Here is a 20,213-nt window from a genome sequence, read left to right on the forward strand (position 1 = left end):
TTAAAGGGCTATCCCGCAGCTCCTGGTGAGATGCTGTGTCCCCCTAACATCCTGCTACACCACTGCCAGCCCTGCCCCAGGTTCCCAGCCCTGTGGCCCAGCTGCTTGCCGTGTTTGGCAGCAACCACATCCACAGACACAACCCTGCTGATGGTCAGAGTAAGAACTAGCTGTCAAAGCCAGGATGAAGTTCTGAGGGAAATCAGACCACAATGACTGCCTAGCACGGCGTATGGGAATAGAGCCTGCACTTGGGAAGCCAGAAAAACCAGCTGCACATTCTTGTAATGAAATCCTCCTGCAATTACTCCCTCCGCGTGGTTTTATCAGATGAGATTATTGAACATTAGCACTTGTCAGCTATTTTCATGCAGCTAGACATTTGCCTTGTGCTCCTAACAATCAACCTTTTGTTATGAATACACCTCTTACAGAAAGGAAGAAGTATTTAAATGTGCCTCATATCCAACAGGTATTTTCATAAATTTGATTTAGATTCAGTATTCTGAGGTGCTCAGAAATCTACGGAGCTTAACAAAACTGTCAATAGCCCACTTTCTATTTCTTCTCCAGAGTATAATAACCATCTCACTGCTATGCAAGGAGGAAAATATAGTGAAAATTGAATACAGTCTAACTACAGACAAGATCTTCTCTATTCAATACTGTGAGCCTTGAAATGATTATTATAGAGCACATTATTTTTAGTTTTTAGTTTATTACTAAGAATTTTTATTTCATTTAGAATTTTTAGTTTACTTCTCTTCCACATGTAGAGCTGGGGACAGGACTAAGGACTCGCTAGCATCGGTTGTCTTTAACCAGGCTGTCTTAGTACACTTGCAAACATGTTGTGAATGAGATCTGTAGGAAAACAAGGAGTCTGCCAAATGAGAACTAAACATGGTTTTGAAAGAAATATGTTTACATTTTTGGATACAGCCTAGCAAAAAGAAATGCTACTTTCAGCTATGACATATGATTGCTAAACTGTCAGCTCAGACTTGCAAGAGCTCTTACAGGGACTGATATTTAACGAATATTTCATGATGCTAGCCAGTGAAAAACAAAGCAACCAGGACCAGTAAACCCATGTGCTTTTTTTTTTTTTTTTTTAAATAGATTTTTGCCTGAGATACAGAGGTACAGAGTATTAGCACTTCTGGAAGTGTTCTTATTGCTATTCAAAACAGAGCAGTGGCATTTTAGCCTGTTCCAACAGATAAGGTACAGCTGTGGTGCTGCTAACTGCTGCCTTAGCACGAGCATAAATGAGTTCATGCCTTTTTGTCCAGGACACAACTGTGACCTGGCACCTTCTATACAGGCCAACGCACAAAAAGTAGTTCCTGAACAGTGGGAGAGAGTATCTTCAGCAATGGAAAAGGAACAAAAATTTCCTATACTATTTTTGATTTTCCTTTCAAAAAAAAAAAAAAAGACTTCAAAAATGTCCTGGTTCCCCTCTCTAAAATGGTGCTGTTATTGGGATGACCAGAGGAACCAGCTTTTCTATGTCTCCACCCTACTGATGATGCAGGAGAGAGTAAAGACAAATGGGTCATGCAAGGGCGGATCAGGGGTTTTAAATACTGCTGCTTCATATGTGGAAGTGAAGTATGTTGCTGCATCTGGAAATGCTGGCCTGCCCAACTATATAATCACCACACTGCTACAAGCAAAATCTACTCGAGAGGCAGGTCTACGCTATAGGCTGCTGCCTGCATAAATATGTGGATGAGAGTGGTGGAGAGATGTGATACCTGACCCACATAGGTGTGCTGGAGAAGCCTTACTAGCATAACTCGTTTTGCTGTGGGGTAGGGAGGGGTGGTAACTTTCCTGTGATGAACAACTACAGAGCATAATTTTGCTGCTGTAAGAGCATCCACGTGCTTTGCTGGTTTAATATCACAGGATTCCCATCTACCAAGGTGCCAGCTTCCTAATGGAGGCAGAGATTACACCACTGTGTACTTTCCAAAGGGACAAAGCAGGAGAACCTCATGCCAGGCGCAGGGTTGGGTAAAGAAGGAGAAATTTGAAATACCTTTTAAATCATTAGAGCTTGAAATGCTACTACGTTGCAATGCTTTGGCAAGACTGAAAAAAAAAAAAAAAGGCACTTTAATGCTAAGTACGCAGGCTGAGAGTAAGTGCAGGCTTTTTAACGTCATACCGTGCATATACATGCAGAAAAATGCCAAGACTGAAGATGTGAATTCCCTGAGAACATTTGCCTTCTCTTCCTGTCCCTCCTATGTACCTGGGGGAGCGGCTGGCAACGTGGAAGATGAGATTTGCAGCGCAGTCCTGCAACGTCACATCTTCAGAGCTGTCACCCCTCGGCTGTGCCCCACGGTGCCCCAGACCTTCAAGGAGAACCTCTCAAACAAATGACAGGCAGCTCCCAAGAGCAAAGCTGCCCAGCCTGCGGGGCTCTACGCTGTGTCTCCTGCGAGATAAAAGGCAGGCTGCTGGGGTATATTCACTCTGGTCTTTAAGATGCTATCACAAGGGATGAGCAGGGCTGCAGCCTGTCTGCTAAGCCCTCTGTGCTTTAGAACTTCAAACAGATGCTACAGAGGCGGCGGGGCATGGGGCTGAGTCACATGAGACGCAGCCAGCCCCAGCACGTCCCAGCTTCCCTGCTCCCAAACGGGTTGTCTCAGGCATCCCCGGTGTCCTCAGCTCCCTCACAGCTCTCTTTCATGGCACGTTAGTTTAGTTTTTTTTTTTTTTTTTGGTTTTACTTTGGCTCTTTTGGCTCTTCCCATTCCTCTGCAGAGTGAGGGTGGGGCATTGCAGGATTCCCTGCATGGCACTCGGGAGGGATTGCTTCACATTGCTACACACCTGGCTGCGTGGCCAGTGAAGTGCTAAAGCGCTTAGGGATTTTAATTTGGGTGATTAAATTCTCCAGTATTAAGGTTACGGGTGTTCCTCTATATAAAATAACGCCATTCATATAAACTTGATCAGCAAATACAAGGAGCCATCAGAAGTTAACACTGTAGTTGCACAAGTGCTACTAAGTTATAGCCACTTTATAACCTTCCCATGGGCTCGGTCTTTTGCACAGCCCTATTTAAGAATAAGCAAAATTCGGAAAGGCAAAGCAATAATTTTGCCAAAAGGAGGCGGCTTTCCCTGCGAGTCAGGACAGTACCGAGGATGAGGCACGCTGAGTGTGGAGGCAATGAAACTGCAGATTTTAGACCAGATTATTTTCCTGGCTTTGGCAAACTCATTTCAAATGCACAACTACTCCACAGAACTACCTGTACAGATCAAATACTCCTATTTGCGAACAACGAGAAGCATTTTCCCCCTCTGACACCTACTTTTTTTCTTTAAGAAACCAGGTGGAAAAATTATACACACTGAAGTCAGTGGGGAGTCACCACTAACTTCAGCAGGAAAAGTTTCTCTCTGCAGTAAGTTCAATACACTGAAAACCAACTCAAAATTCTTCTTTGTTTTATAAACCAAGTAGACCAAGGGCGACGAATCCAGCCCTGAGCTCTTCAAGTTTTCTGCCTCTTGCATTTTGGGGAGCTGTTTACATATTTGAAAGGTTACTTTGTGCCTTGAGACTTCCAATCTTTCCAGTTGTGCAAGCAAGCATAAGTTCCTCATCCTTAAAATGTGCCCCACAATCTGTCCAGGCTAAAAAGTATCCCTTTTTCAGAAAACAAACAAACAAACAAAAAAAAATTACTCCAGTGTTAGCCTGTGCACGTCCTCGGCCGCTTGGGTGCTTTAACTCCCAGCGTCTGGAGAGGTGCCTTGCTCCCGTGGTCCCTGTTACTCCTGCCTGCCCCTCCACCGAAATGCAGCCACCAGCACAGAGCAGCAGTGACCGAGGTGAGCGAAAGGACAGGTGACAAACAACCTGCTGCCTGCATTTAGCCAAATTAGCTCTGCAATACATTTAAATAGACGCTTGGGAAAAACAAGAAATTGTATTTAATAACTGGGAAGCGACACTGAAGAACGCACACCAAGAACTGGAGAGCAAAGGAAACTACGTGGCAAGGACGACTACAAGTCAGTCAACAGAAAAAATAGTTAACCTTAATTTACAGCGACCACGGGTGCTACCTGACCCTTATCGGCGCCCCATAGCAGTGGGTGCTGGATTAGGAAGCACACATCTGATGAAGTATTACAGTTTGCAGCAACAACTTTTCTCTTACCAATGACCTATTGTTATTCATAAGTGTATTTCTCTATTAGCTCCTGGGAAAAACTAATCAAAAAGCCATGGTGTCTTTTACGTTCCTGGGGTCCTGTATTTGCTACAGTCTGGAAATCCAGGGGTTGATTGCCAGGAAAATGCTGTGTACCTAAACATCAAAAACACCCAGCCTGATTACAGCCTTCCGAGATTTTGCTTAAGTAGTCAGCAGGTGCTTAAGTTGCAGTAATTGACTTTTCAAGTCCTACTGTGATTGTACTGCCATTTACATATGAACCGTTCAATAAACTTTAAGTGGTTTTGAGTAATTCAAGCCAACAGCTGATCAAACAAGCTTTTTACAAGCCTCGCATTCCAGTAGCGACTGTAACCCCTCTCTGTAGCCACGCGATAGTGCACACGAACTAGCAGCCTGCGTTTAGCAAGCCAGCCGAGAGAAATCCGCCTCGTAAACCAGCCTTTTACACCTCCGCTGGTATTAAACACTACGCAAGTTTATTTTAGCCTGCCCTCTCTTATAACAAAACGTCCCACAGAGGTGTTTTCTCTATCACCTGCAAGCTCATGGGATTTGAGCCCGGAAAGCTGCTGGAGCTGCAGAAAGCGCAGTGCCTTCCCCGCTCACCCAAACAAGAGCAAGCCTGCTGATTTCCTGCAACTGCCCGCTGCCGAGCTGTTTTTTCCCTTAAAGGACAAGGCAGCCTGAAATGTGTATGTCATCAGGCTCTTCCACTACAACTAATTAGCCCTCGGCTCCTCTGACTCCAAACACTGCTGTTTTGCTTTCTGAAACAAATCAAGAGCTCCAGAGACTGTTTGGAGAAGAGCTGGGCAAGTTTAACTGCTACAGAATTTGCCTATTCTATCAGCTTTGGCATCCTGACTCATTATTCAGCATTTACCGCACTCAGGATCCTTGGCAGCCTTACTTTCGATCAACTTAAAAAGGGAAAAACACTTTCAATACAAAAAAAAAAAAGAGCTCAGCTTGCATGCAAGCAACCCAAGAATAACTCAGCAGTTTATATAGCTGGCCACACACTGCATTGCCAAGCCCAGCTGCCCCTGAAGCAGAACTGTCTAATTGTGCTCATTTCCATGCTGCTCCACTCGGGGGGCACTTGCACAACAAGGGGCCATATGCCCCACACTCCACAGCTGGAGGGAGTCCAGCCCAATCCCCCCATGCCAGCCTGAAGCAAGAAGCTCAGCCCCCCAGGGACAGGGCGAGCCAGCGCAGGAGCTCCGTAGCTTGGACTCCACTGCAGCTCCGTGCCTGTCAGGAAAGGCACCCCCAGGGCTGCTTGGGGCTCCCTGTCACCACCCCAGCCCCGCTCAGGAGGTTGGGGGCATCTACCCACCCCACCACCCCCCACCCACAAAATGAAGGAAGCTAAAGATTTATGCTTTAAATACATTTTATTTATTACCAAAATTTCCAGAAGCCAAGTTTGGCATTTCTCATCTTCCGTAAAGATTTTTTTTTCCCCATGCATAACTTGAAACTTGTCAACTGCAACAGTTGCGTGGTTACTTTAGAAGAGACACTTAAACAGAGACAAACATCCAGAATACAAGTAGCTGTATCTGAATTAACAAAACTTCTCTATTACTAACCTTATAAAGCAGGACGTGCCTTCCCTTTTATCAAAACCAAGCTGATAGATCTGCCTTTATACACACCCAACAGAATAAACTCTGTTATTGGCAATGACGTTTTTCTTAAACGTTAGAAAAATATAAAGCAAAGAATGGAGTGACTGTCCATAAACCAGTCTATACTCAGTCCTTTTAATCTACTTCTTCGATGGTTGGGCCACCAGAGCCACCTGCCCCAGCTCCTCCAGCTCCCTGGTACAATTTTGTGACGATCGGGTTGCAGAGTTTCTCCAGCTCTTTCTGCTTGTGCTCGTACTCTTCTTTCTCAGCCATCTGGTTGCGATCGAGCCAAGAGATCACCTCCCGACACTTGTCGAGCACTTTCTGCTTGTCCTGGTCACTGATCTTTCCCTTCAATTTATCATCCTCCACCGTCTGCTTCATGTTGTAAGTGTAGGACTCGAGCGAGTTCTTGGCTCCCACCCGATCTCTGTTGGCTTCATCCTCTGCTTTGTATTTCTCTGCTTCTTGCACCATACGGTCAATATCATCCTTGCTAAGGCGACCCTTGTCATTGGTGATGGTTATCTTGTTCTCCTTACCCGTGCTCTTGTCCACCGCACTGACGTTCAGGATACCATTGGCATCTATGTCGAAAGTAACCTCGATCTGGGGGACTCCACGGGGCGCTGGGGGGATGCCTGTTAGATCAAACTTGCCCAGCAAGTTGTTGTCCTTGGTCATGGCCCTCTCACCCTCGTACACCTGGACCAGGACACTGCTCTGGTTGTCTGAGTAGGTGGTGAAGGTCTGAGTTTGTTTGGTGGGAATGGTGGTGTTACGCTTGATGAGGGCGGTCATCACTCCACCAGCTGTCTCGATGCCCAGGGACAGGGGGGTGACATCCAGCAGGAGCAGATCCTGCACATTCTCGGACTTGTCTCCCATGAGAATAGCCGCTTGCACGGCAGCACCGTAAGCAACAGCTTCATCAGGATTGATGCTCTTGTTGAGCTCTTTGCCATTGAAGAAGTCCTGTAGTAGTTTTTGGATCTTGGGGATACGGGTGGAGCCTCCAACCAGCACGATCTCCTGGATCTGGCCCTTGTCTAGCTTGGCATCACGCAGGGCCTTTTCTACTGGCTCCAGAGTGCCACGGAAGAGGTCAGCATTGAGCTCCTCAAAGCGGGCACGAGTAATGGAAGTGTAGAAGTCAATGCCCTCGTACAGGGAGTCGATCTCAATGCTAGCTTGCGTGGAAGAGCTGAGAGTGCGCTTTGCTCTCTCACAAGCCGTACGCAGCCGCCTCACCGCGCGCTTATTGCCAGCAATGTCACGCTTGTGCTTACGCTTGAATTCTTCCACAAAATGGTTCACCATGCGGTTGTCAAAGTCCTCCCCCCCCAGGTGGGTGTCCCCAGCTGTGGACTTCACCTCAAAGATGCCATCCTCAATGGTAAGGATGGAAACATCAAAAGTGCCCCCTCCCAAGTCAAAGATGAGCACGTTCTTCTCGCCAGCCCGAGTACCTTTCTTGTCCAAGCCATAGGCTATTGCAGCTGCTGTGGGCTCGTTGATAATACGCATCACATTCAGGCCGGTGATGGTGCCAGCATCTTTGGTGGCCTGGCGCTGGGAGTCATTGAAGTAAGCAGGCACTGTGATGACAGCGTTCTGCACCTTGCGCCCCAGATAGGCCTCAGCGATCTCCTTCATCTTGGTAAGCACCATGGAGCTGATCTCCTCGGGGAAGAAGGTCTTCATCTCACCCTTGTACTCCACCTGCACCTTGGGCTTGCCACCCTCGTTCACCACACGGAAGGGCCAGTGCTTCATGTCTGACTGCACCGTGGGGTCATCATACTTGCGGCCGATGAGGCGCTTGGCATCAAAGATGGTGTTGGTGGGGTTCATCGCCACCTGGTTCTTGGCAGCATCGCCGATGAGCCGCTCAGTATCGGTGAAGGCAACATAGCTGGGCGTGGTGCGGTTGCCCTGGTCGTTGGCGATGATCTCCACTTTGCCATGCTGGAAGACGCCCACGCATGAGTACGTGGTGCCCAGGTCGATGCCGATCGCCGGCCCTTTGCCAGACATGACGGCGGCTTTCTGCAATCAGCTGCTCGTTCGCTCCCGGTCACGTCCCCGCCACCCGATCCCGCTGCCTTCCGCGGTGCGTTCTGCCGTTGCCGCGCCGTCCGCGCCCCTTTTATAGCCCGCTCAGCCTCCTTCTGGAACCTGCCAGAACCCCCCGGACCAATCCAGACGCCCGCCTGCAGCGAGCGACCAATCGCCGCCGCGCCTCCACGAGGAGCGCCCGCCCCCTGCCTCCTAGCCAATCAGAAGCGCGCCGCCCCCCCCGCCAGACCCGCCCCTCCCCGCCGCGCGGCGGCGGCCGGCCTTCTTCCTGTTGTTTCTCGATCCGTCTCGCTTGCCAGCGTGCGCCGCGGCCGCGGGCCAATCACAGCGCGCGCTCCCCGCTCGCCCCGCCCCCCCCGCCCCGAAACTCTGCTAGAAAGTTCCAGTGGACATTAGACGCGAGGGCCGGGGATCGACGTCAGCGCTATCCAATAGGAAGCGGGCAGGAGGGCGAGGGGGCGGGGCGAGCGGGGGCGGGGCGTGGTCGCTACGCAACTCGCGCCGCGCTGCCAGGGGGCTGGGCAGGCGCCCCCCCCCCCCACCTCACCCCGAGCCCCTGAGGGGCGCCAGGGGAGGGGGGGCGGGGGGGCAGCGGCTCGCCTCGCAGTGTTTGTAATTCCTGAAAGTTCCGTCGAACGCTGCGTGTCACCTCCCAGCGGCCGGCTGGTGGCGAATTTACCCTTATTTGGTCGCAAGGCGGCAGTTTTTCCCCCCCCTCCTCGTCCCTCTCACGCCGCCCTCCTGCCAGCCCGCCCCCGTCTCGTCAGCGAGCTGCGGCCGCTGAGGCGCCCCCCCCCATACCCCCCCCCCCCCCCCGCCCGTTCCTGAGGAGAATTTTCCTCAGAGCTCGGCTCGTTCCCTCTATGGCAGAGGGACGGTCCCGCCGCCAGCGGGGCCGAGGCAATTTTTAGCCTTATTTCGGCTTAACTTGGCGGGCTGACAGCCGCCGCGGCCGGGCAGACGGACGGACAGACGGACAAACTGCCCGCCGCTTCTCCCTCAGCCCGCCGCCCCGAGCAGCCCGCCCGCGGGGGGCTGTCACCTCCGGTGGCCGCCGAGGCACCTCGCTGTCCCCCTCTGGAAAAGAGCAGCGTGGGCGGCTGGGGAGCCCTGTTGCTGCCTGTTGGCCATTCTTGAAACGTCTCCAAATTTTTGTCGGTTGTGCTAATGTAAAATGTCGTCACGCCTACATTTAGCAAAGGCTTCGGGGCTATTAACTCGGAGCGAGGCGAGGGCTTTGATGAAAATATATTAAACATGAAAATCTGCCGTGGTTGCTCCAAGTTATTCCTCCTGAGTTTGAGGCAAACACTTCAAAATATTCCAGTTATAGTCAGGAGACCGAAATGCCGCGTTGAGATCTCTCTTCCCCTGAGCAACTTGTGGATAGCTGCTTTAATAGTGCAGCTGAAAGTCTGCTACACACAGAGTTTTGTGTTACGTGAAGGAAGGATTAAACGCACTGAATGTTTAAATCATCTTTCATTTATGTTGTCCCCAGCCTTTAGCGTTATGTTATAGCAGCCCTCATAGAAAATGTTACAGCTTTTACCAGTATGGCTTATGCTCATGCAGTTATTACACCCTCTCAGAAACATCCTTGTTTCAATTAGTTTGTTTTTGAAAGCGTTTTTACATGACATGAAAATTCTGCCTCTTATGTAGCATGCATGTATGTAGTTTGGGGACGGAAGGGCTTCCATTTCTGATGGTAAATAATGAACATACTTAGGTAACTATTGCTCTTCCACACAACCCGGTCCTTTTTAATACAGCGGTTCTGACCTTGGAGAAATCCAGAAGTGAATGGAAAATGGAAGGCGTCAGCCTCCGTACCTCCAGCAGGAGGTTCTCTGTACCTCTCATGTGCATATTTCTTTGATGGGAAGGGTGTTGATTTCTCTTGTAGTCAGACCAGTGACTGATTCATCACTGAACTATCTCTTCCTGTAATTCCCTGCTACTTCATTCAGTTGATTGTATCATACGGAGCAAAGAGAAATGCTGGAGAAATACAAAGAGAGTTGGCTGATAGATTCGGCTTCAGGTGAAAAATAGATGTAATTTGTTATTTGTATCCTTGTGAGGATTGTCTCGGAGGAACATGCATGAGAATGCATGAGGACCCTGTTTTGGTAGATGCAATATAAACTCAGACACTGTTATTTCAGAGTAAAAAGAGGATTCCGGCCTCTGTAGAAAGAGATGGAAAGAACAAATGGACCAGGAAATAACACAGAAATCTTGATCAACACAATAAGCACATAATAATGATGTCTTTATATCAAAATTAATTCAATATCTCATTTAGATGTAGTTGTAATCAAACAGGTTCTATCAGCTTCAGAAAGGAGATTTCATGATTTTGGCCCAAAGCTTTTAGCTGTGAGTTTTATCAGCCCAGGCACAGAATATGCACAGCTTCTCCAGACAAAACTTGTTTGGGGTGATGGTTGCCTTGGTCTAATAACTAATATGGCCCTGGTGTAGTTGTGCAGATATCCAGATGCGCTGATAACCCGCTAAAGAGCTGTTTGCACTGATTGGGATGACTGCTTACCCTAATAGTACTCCTTCAGTCCTATTTATTTAAAATTTTTAATTGTAGTTTTGCTATCATGAATTTGGAGAAAATAGCTGGAAGGAATGCATAAGCATACCATTTTAATGCTAATGGTGTAAATTATGGACAATCATGGACAATGTCAGGAAAAATCAAAAGGCCTGTAGACTCAGGCTACCAAATATTTCATTTAGCCTCTTGCAGAAGAATTTCTTTTCCAGCTGAGCACACAGGTACTGTTTTCTTCTTGTACAACAATACACATAGGTCTGAGCTTCTTTTAAACTTTTGTTCCCAATCAAAAATTGACGTGATTTTCTTGCCGTCATCTCTCATCTCCTACAGATGTCCTTAGAGAAAGTCCAGTCTAACTCGAGGGAACAACCTCTAAAGCCTCATTAGACTTATTCTCTTTTCTCAGCAGAGCTATTACACGCCTGCTTTTTGTCAGCAGTTCTCTTAAGACTTGCAGCACAATTTGTGCACCAACTCATCTCTACAGTCATCCTCTCATATGGGAAGAGCCACATGATTTTCTTTTATGTTGCTTCATATGCAGTCATGTTACAGGTGAGCCAAACAGACTGGTTCAGAAATTAGAGAGCACGCTTTACGCTGAGGACTTTAGCACAAGTCTGATTTTCCCTTTAAAGAAAACATTTGCTGGTATTCCCTCATCCCGAATCTGTAAGACATATTTTAATACTTCCAGAACAGCGGGTCGGCACCTCTGGAAGCATGCGGGGCTCTTTCTGATGCATTTATTTGTGTTTAGGATCGATCCCATGTCTCCTGTTTGGCAGTTATGCAATACGCTGTAGGCCATTCTCCATTACACCACCCCGCCAGAACTGCAGATGATATTTAGATTTCTTCAGTGAAGCAAGAGCTCAGTATCTGGAGCAGAACTCAGCACTCAGCCCATATCTTTATCTTGATAAAAGTATGATTATTTTTTTTCCAACGTATGTCATAAAGCAATGTAGTATGGAAATAGGAGTGAACACTAGTTACTGTTTAATCAGATATCAGCTGCTTGGTTCACTGAGATGATAAAGTTAAAATGTAATGGCCTGTCATATACAGGAGTTCAGGTCATCTGATGATAAGAAGATCTTAGACCTTAAATTCTGGAGATTAGTAGCCACTTCCTTATCAAAACTGTCCAAAAATAGCATAAATCAGATGGTATTGGTGAGGGTAAATGAATTATTTTACAATACCCAGTTCAGAAAAATCTAAGCAACAGTTGTTCCAAGAACAAATAACGCATTATCTTACTACCCTTCCATTGCTGAAACTCTTCATCTCATTCCTATTTGTGAATATATATACAGGAATTGGAATTCAGACAAGAATACCAGTGTTTGAAATGGCAACAGATTCTTCTGACAAGTTGCTGCTGAGTTAAAAACTGTAGTTTTAACTTTGTAACTTTTTCGGTTATTTTTCTAACTTTTTGTGTTATTTGTCTTCAGATACTTCCACTTTTGCATGCAGACACTATTTGTTTTGAAAGGCAGCAATAATACATGTGTTTTTCTTAAATAAATGTTACTTTTTTTGTGTGAAAAAAAAAAAAAGAATCTGCAAGTCATTATAATGTGTTCTGCAAATTACACAAATGCATGATCAGTAATATGGAAATATTCAGAATAGCAGAATATAGGGCACAGTAATTTAGTATTGCCAAACCAGAAGTTCAAAAATCATGAGTCAGATCTCCTAAAATTATAAACTTGTTTAAAATTATGAGCCTAAAAAACACGTGACTTTATTCACCTCTGGCTTTTTAATCTTTAGCATATGTTCTGATTACACTTTAAGGATTTTCCATGTAATTTTTAGAATTTTGTTGTTGGTGGTGGTGGTGGTTTGGTTTGGTTTGATTTTATAATTTAAGAAATAAACTATCTGATTACACCATTTCACAACTAAAAGCAGACTGTATCAGATTGATTAGACTCAATAAAATCAAGAACATTGGTAACACTGATTAAACTAACTCGTGATGTTTCAAGGAATAATGATTTTGTAATTAAGTGGTTTTAGAGCATCTTATTTACATATACTTCTGACAGTTTCTGAGGCATGATTAAAAGCTGAGGTTAGTATCACTAATGCTAAGTAGATAAACTGGTGTGCTGTGCATCTTAGGCATTCCTTTCTTGACTACTTTTTATAACTGCAACCTCCGTTTCTAACAGACAGTGCCAGCCCTACTGAGAGCAACAAATAAAGGACTTTAAAGCAGCTAGTTTGCAATTAATCATAGAATCACATCAGAAAAAGACCTCAGCAGGTCACTTAGTCTACTTGTGCCTAACCAAAGTCTCCTTTCTTGCAATTTATGCCAATTATTTTCTATTCCTATCAATTGTGGATATGAAAAAACATTATTCCATTTTTCTTTGCCAGCAGTTTTTATAGGTATGAAGATCATATTTCCCCTCTGCCATCTCTTCTGTAAGACCTAAAATCATTCGATCTATCCGCAAAGGCAATGTTTTCTAGACATTCACATTGCTTTCTCTTGCATTCTCTGCATGTGACCTGTATCTTTCTTTTTTTTTTTTTTTCCAAGTGCCATAATCAAAACTGGAGACATTGGTAGCTCACACCCTAGTAGTTCTGAAGGAACAGATTATGCTACAGTTTATCCATCAAAATTTTCACCTTTACTTGCAACAGCGTAATGTTGCAGAGTCATTTTTGGACTTTGATCCAAAATAACACACATTCTTCTCAATGGAAATTAAGCAGCTGTTCCTTAACTTACACTGCTAATGATTCCAACTTGCAGTTGTTCCTATTAAATAACACCTTATGTTTTCAGATCATATCTGCACCTTGCCAAAATTATTTTGAATTCTAATGTTATCTTCTAGTACACTTAAAGACTAAATCTGCTTGGTCTTGTTTGAAGATAATAAAACAATACTGTATCTAGGGGTGGTTAATAAATGAAAACAGAGAATTTTATGTAGAACAGCTATGAATGGCATTAAACATACTGTAATTATTGGCTGTAACTATAAAGCTGAACAAATGATGTCTTAAACAAGGAAAATGGTATACTGTAAACACAGGAAAGACCAATACTTCATACTCACAGGTCGATATCATTTGATCAATCTCTCTGATTCACTTAAATGCTTAGTGTGAAGAATTTTGGTGATAATTCAACTACAGCAGTGCTATGGATTGCACATATTTTTTCATTCCTGTGATTGATTTTTACTCATCTCCGTTTTCAACACTGTCACTCTTATCAGGTGAATGGGCAAAATGCAGGAGCAGATGAAGCAGATGGTAACTGGAACTTCACTCTGTTGCTGCGACTGTTATGAACTTAGGTATAAGATGGAATTAAATAAAAATAATAAGCAGACTTGTAAGAACATTTTATTTAAGATACTGTATCAAAGCACAGATTAAGCTTTAAAGGTGATGAAAACTAACCTGGAATGTCTTCACTGGTAGTCTACAGAGGCTACAAATAATTGCTAAGTTACAGAACAGTAACAGCCTGTTCTAGATGTCCTATGCTTAAGGATAAAAAAAGAAGAAAAAAAAAAAAAAGGAAAAAGAAAAAGCAAGATTTGTCTGAATACTTCCAGGCCTATCTTTAGATGATGTTATAAACATAGTTCCCTTCTCTCCTCTGCTTAGTGGTGGTCCTACTGCAAGGGTGCTTCCTGTTCTCTATGGAAAGGATATCAGATTTTCTGTTAGAGTTCCCAGCTGTGCTGAGCCTTCTCCCTGAGGACTCCCCACTGTTATCTTGCATGTTCTAGATATTCACTGTCCTCCCCATTGCTCTAGCACCACAACTGGGACAGAAGGGTCAGCGTTCCACTATTGTACTGAAGGCTTTTAAAATTCCTGTTTATGTTTAAGATGTTTTTTGTTAATACTGCTGATAACTTAAACACCTAAATGCTGAAATGTCTGGGGCTTCATAATCAGATTAAGCAACCACATTCAAAGATATCTGAACATCTTTTCTTGCATTTGTATAGCAACTTTATAAACTCAAAAAGAGTAAAGCAAGCACAGACATATGCCCTATACAAGCTGCAATACAGACAATATTGTACACACTTCATAACAACAGTAATGAAATTAATGCTGATTATAAATAAAATTGTAGACAGACTTATTGAGATAACAGTTGTACTGAACAATGAAACATCCTTTTATAGTCATGAGTAGAATTAGTAAGATGCATAACTACAGCAGAATATAGATCAGCATGTTTAGTCTGCTTATGTCTCAAACTGTCGTTTGGAGGAGCAAAAAAAAATTAATATTTTTTAAGCCATTCTGGCCCTAATTTGAAACATTTACTGCCTTGTTTTGTTTTGTTTGCTTGTTTGTCTTCCATAAATTTGGCTGGAAATATTAGTGTTCCTACAATACTCAAATCTGAACATGAATGCCTGATTTTCTTCTTCAAACCAGCTTTTGCAAGGCTTAGATCCAGAACATTGTGCACACTGTGCCCTGTGAAGGTTATTTCACGTTTACTCATCTCCTTGTTGGTCACAATTTTTCACCATTCTCGTAATAAGACCAGAGCACCATTTCTTTACTCTCCACATACAAGCACTGAGCTCCAGGGAAGGTCCTCTTCAGCTTGCAAATGATGATCATGGCAGCAAGGGGAATCTGGTCAGCTGGATCTTTCTCAACATCCTGGCTTTCCTCAGGGGCCCTTTGTGCTCAGTTTTTAAGTTTTTTTTGACCTTGTAGTTCAGACTAAAACATTTTTTCTCTCTTCTAACACTTGATAGTTTAGCATTGTAACTGTCTGAAAATGCGTAAGTTTTAGTTCGTGAGTATATACTTTTAATGTTTAAGCTAAAAAGTCTAAACAGCTTTTGACAGAAATTCTAATAAGCCACATTTCGTATAAGCAGTGCTGCAGCATAAGAATAGCAAATTCTGCAAGCTCATTTCAGTGCAGCCCTCAATACCTGGCATCTGTCTCTTTCGGCTGTCTGCTCCATGAAAGAGACGTCAAATTTGTTTTTGACAGGTGTAAGTAATAGTCACAAGGAAGTAATTTTTGTAACACAGAGAAGAGTCCAAAACAACTTTTACTGAATGTTCTAATTTGACTGCTTTGGTGCCTTTTGCGACTGCTGCAGTATGTCAAAAAAGCAAAGGTGGTGCCAATGCAGATCTGGCACACGTGGTTCTGAGTTTTTATGAAATCTTTTGCCGACCAGTTCTTCCTCATGTCTTCTTCAAACCTGGTTCTCTCAGTTGTTCAGAAGCTTAGAAGTCCCTATTTCACTACTGCCATGCAGAAAAGAAATGCAAGAAAAATATTAAAAGTCAGAAGCCCACACTCTAGTACTATATTTGCTAGCATGATGTGGTCCCTCCCACCTCACTGTGGTGTGGTTTTGCTCTAAATACCATCCTTCAGTTATATTCAGAGCACCCACCACAGTAGGGAACTCTGTTTAAAAGCCATATGGTTCCTTCTCTTCAATCCCTACCCCACCACAACACGACTTAACCTTAAACAATGTTCTGATCTTGTTTCAGAAACTTTTCGTTTGTTTGCTTCCTTCTCCTTTGCTTTTCGATTTCAAAACAACTAAAGATTTTCTGAAGAAAAACTTCAATTCCTAAGCCTCCCAGAGGTTATTTTTGCTGCTGTATGTGTAACTTTCCAGCAGTGGTTTACGGCTTGGCTTAGTGGATGCTCGAAAAGTTACATGAGTATTATTTCCCTTCAGCCTACGCTTCTCATAGCTTGGAACACCCACCGCTCTGGAACACATCTTACTGCTTCATATTTGCCTCTTCATTCATTTTCATTGCTTTTACTTGCCTCATTCAGGGATGACTATTACGTATTTACTCAACCTCCCCAGTATTATTATTCTGGGTTAAATGCAGCTAAATGATATAAATATTTGCAATTCCTGTGATATTTGTGGACCGCACTAATTTATGACACATGTGAGCAGCTTTGTATCTGATATGAACAGTCAAGAAGTTGGAAACATGTGGATGTAACTCTTAAAGACAATCCTCTGGGTTTTTTTTCTTGGTATCACTGACTTCTTTCTCTGGGTAGGTAAATCACGTTGTATAAAGTATACAATTGTCCCACTTTCACATAACCACCGGCTAATTAACACCTGATGTTCTAAGTGCACGATGACAGAACTGGACCTAGTGGTTGCATCTAAACTGCAGAGCAGGACGGGCTTCAAGGCTGCACGGGAAGCCAGGTTTATCAGCACTGCATACCTGCTGGAGCATCCCGAAGGCTGAATTTCCTGGCACACCTCTGTGCAAACTGCTAGCTTCAACAGGCTGCTGGTTCTGGCAGCAAGTACGAGTATAGTCAACGCAGCTACCTACTACATGCTTTGAATCTCAGGGGGAATTCATTGGACTGGTGCTGTTACCTCAGAGTAGCTCTTATGTGACTAGCTCACAGGTCAGGAAATGCATTGTTTTGTTTGTAAATTAACAAAGGAGAAAAAATATTGTAATTACGATATGCATATGAACATTATTTTTACCCAGGCAATATCAATGCTTAATATCAACGTTTATTAAGATGCTGGCCTACATTTTCCAGTCAAAGATCCCTGTTACTTGCAGATCACACACAAGTCATGCGGCATGACTGAGCTTCTTTACACCACCACCCTCAAATACACCAACTGTGCTGTGTGGGACCACCCCTGAGTGTGGGAAGGTGGGTTGCCTGTGAATATTAAATTACATTTTTCCAATGAGACTGCAAAAATACTGTTAATTAGTGCCAACTGTGGTCGTGTGGTGTATGTACAGAGCTATGAATACCAAACTACTGCTGGCATTGGTGATAGCTTGTAGCCCACATTAGAGGTAAAATGTTGTGCCCTCCTCCCAGACTCTAAAATCTTCTAGCTACCCTAAAAACAGAAGTTGTTTTAGGAATACACAGCGGATCTTCTACGCTCTTCACATATTAAACTCCGCTAAACTGCAGAAATAGTCTGCCTTTTAAGTAGAAATGTGCATGTTTTAAGTTAGCCACCAGATGGAGCTCATACCTCCCATCGCACAAGTCCATGAACATCTGCAAAGTTAACACACGGCATAGATGTTACAAAGGATGCAGTTTTTTCCACTTCATAAAAGTCAGAGGAAGTCTGTGATTAGCTGGATGTTTACAAATAAAAGGGGGATCTGGAGATAGATCAAAGATAACTCTCCAGATCTGGCATGATACCAGGTTCCTGTACTACTAGCATCTGCATGGGTTTCACTGTTAGATTAAGTGGTTGAACTCAGCCTATATCATCACATACTAATAATGCTTTTTTAATGCTTAGCATATTTATTAGAAATCTGAATATTCAGCCAACTAAGGACCTGAAGAAAAAAGAAAAAAAATAAGCCACCACCACCCCAACTAACAATATCCTCCTGGCTCCATTTAAAACAGAAGCATCTACAGGGTTCTTCCTCACCCCACTTTCTTCAACGTAAAGGGGATCAGGAAGGGAAGATAAGCCCTGTTCTAAAATCTGAAGGATGTAGTGCTTCAAGCTCAGTAAACAGGAGCAGTAGCTCTCAAAGCCTGTTCTCTAATAATCTAAGTTAGACAGCCCATTCATACACGGTATGTTTTTTGCTGAGTAGTCTATAGCTCATCGAGGATCTCAGGGATTTTGGCACAGCCATAGCGAGTGGGGAGGAAAGCTGATCTGAGATAAAAGGTTGTGGTATATGAAAGACACTGAGTTAATGTACATGTGTTTTAAGGGACATCTTTGTTTTGACTCTGTGTAACAAACCAACATAGTTTGTGAGGTCTAGAAGGCCACAGACTATTTCTACTTTTATAGTAGTGCGCTGTTTGAGACTAGTATTTTTATTTGGGGTCTAAGCCACACTGAACTCAATCAAATAAACATTCTACAAAGAAAAATGCCTTTGAACTATTTAACTGTTTGTTTGCACAGCAAAATAAAGCAGAATGAACTGTAATAATTACTGTGAGATTTCTTGTGTCTTAATTAACATATTTTTCAGTTTTTAAGTTACTGTTCATCAGGAACTGTCTCTTGTGGCAGAATGACAACGTTAGCATCAGCCAGTGAAAGTTATGTGAAACAAAACCCCACCTGAAAGCAGACTAGGTGGGGCTTACCCTCATACATCCAGGCACCCAGCCTGTAAATGGTGCTGGGCTTTACAGCACATGTAAGTGTACAAAAAAATAGGTTTAATCTATCTGATAGCAATGCAGCTCAGAGATCTGAGCTCCCTCCTGGGCTGTGGGCGGTACTAAGAGGTCCCAGGGACACTACCCTATATTTCCTCCTACAATACTACTGTATCTTTCCTTCTCCTGAAGGAAGGATATTCTAGATTTCATCTCAAAATACTCCTCCTTTGTATAAATAATTAAATAACCAATGGCTAGAAACCAGAATCTCAGCAGGTCATTAGTTGGAACTCTCTCATGGGATGTAGAAACCCTGTAGGCAGGGACAGAATAGAAGCACCGTCTTTCACACCCTGAATAAGTGCTCTAAAAATGACTTTTACAAAAGAAAGGAGTGTGGCAGACACCACAGGCACGGTATATCTATTGCCAAAACCAAAATTAATCTATGATATTCAGAACCCCCTATTTTTAGTCAATGTATTGGTATTTCCACAAACTTTCATGGTCCTGTGTTTTGTTTTGTTTTCCATGGAGAGAGCATCACATTATTTTCCCTATTCATTTTCTGGGGACTCAGAAGCAGATGCCCCTCTGGTAACCATCCCCAACGTAGGGGGACAGTTACCTAAAAAAGGAGAGAATAGGTATCACTGAGTCACCGACTTGCACTACTTTTACCATTTATTTTTTAAAGCAGTAGGTTCAAATGAACATGTAAGAAAAAGGCAAAATTTCAGGCCTTGTCTTCGCAAACAGAAAAGCTGAAAGGATGACCCTTTAACATAGCAACCTTGTAACGGGAGAAAGCGAACAAGCCCAAGGGAAGGGCTGATTTTTGCATCTTTCATGCTGGCAACACTACTGCTGCAGGGACCTTGGCAATGCATTGAAATTGATAGCACTTTGCCTTACAGACAGGTTAGGAAACCAAGGATTTACAGATAGCCCTGGATTTCCCAGTGGATTTCTGACAGTCCACCCAGCTTCCAGGATTTTGAGACCTTTGAGGAATGCTCTCTTCTCATTCCCTCTCAGGAGTCTTGGGATGTCTATGGAACCACAAGGCATACTTGTCTGAGATCATCTCATTTACAATATATATATATATATATACACACATATATATACACACACATACACCCAAAATCTCATTGATGCAAATCACAGTTTGAGTAAAAACAACATCAGCATCAAGACTTAGTCATTGAGAGGGAAGTTCTTGAACAGCTCTGAAAGGGCTCGATTTTTTTTTCTCCCACAGGAAATGCTAGAAACAGCATTGTTTTTGTGGTTGTAGTTGCAGGAAGATTTACTATAGTTTTACTATGCCAGAAGGCATAGGAAAGGATTAAAGTTTTTTGTTTTCTCTGAATGGTAAAAGTTAAAGTTGTACTTTTTAATTCATCATGAGACAGACGTGTATTTTAGAAAACAATTATTAATATGGGGCACAAGACCATACTGCGCAACAGAGGTATCCCTTTGACTTACAAGAAAATCAAAGATACTGGACACTT

General features: G+C 43.7%; 2 protein-coding genes across 5 annotated transcripts in view; both read right to left on the minus strand.

The window, feature by feature from the left end:
- ZBTB1 (zinc finger and BTB domain containing 1) overlaps nucleotides 1-20,213 on the minus strand; it is a 76,582-nt gene that overhangs the window by 38,139 nt on the left and 18,230 nt on the right. For 2 of the 4 annotated variants that reach the window (XM_050711355.1, XM_050711357.1), the window contains exon 3: nucleotides 9,411-15,806. The exons of the other annotated variants lie outside the window; for them this stretch is intronic. In XM_050711355.1, coding sequence (XP_050567312.1) covers nucleotides 15,770-15,806 — 37 coding nt within the window. In that variant the 3' untranslated portion in view covers nucleotides 9,411-15,769. Of the gene's footprint in view, nucleotides 1-9,410; nucleotides 15,807-20,213 lie in introns of those variants that run through there. 4 annotated transcript variants of the gene reach the window in all.
- On the minus strand, nucleotides 5,602-8,227 carry HSPA2 (heat shock protein family A (Hsp70) member 2). Its single transcript, XM_035551496.1, has one exon. It carries the CDS (start codon nucleotides 7,895-7,897, stop codon nucleotides 5,993-5,995), a length of 1,905 nt encoding a protein of 634 aa, XP_035407389.1. The 5' UTR covers nucleotides 7,898-8,227; the 3' UTR covers nucleotides 5,602-5,992.

Source organism: Cygnus atratus, chromosome 5, assembly GCF_013377495.2.
Source record: "Cygnus atratus isolate AKBS03 ecotype Queensland, Australia chromosome 5, CAtr_DNAZoo_HiC_assembly, whole genome shotgun sequence".
NCBI classification, from domain to species: Eukaryota; Metazoa; Chordata; class Aves; order Anseriformes; family Anatidae; genus Cygnus; species Cygnus atratus.

Coding starts and splice junctions, on each gene's coding strand:
- HSPA2 (XM_035551496.1), bottom strand. CDS start 7,897: ATGTCTGGCAAAGGGCCGGCGATCGGCATCGACCTGGGCACCACGTAC.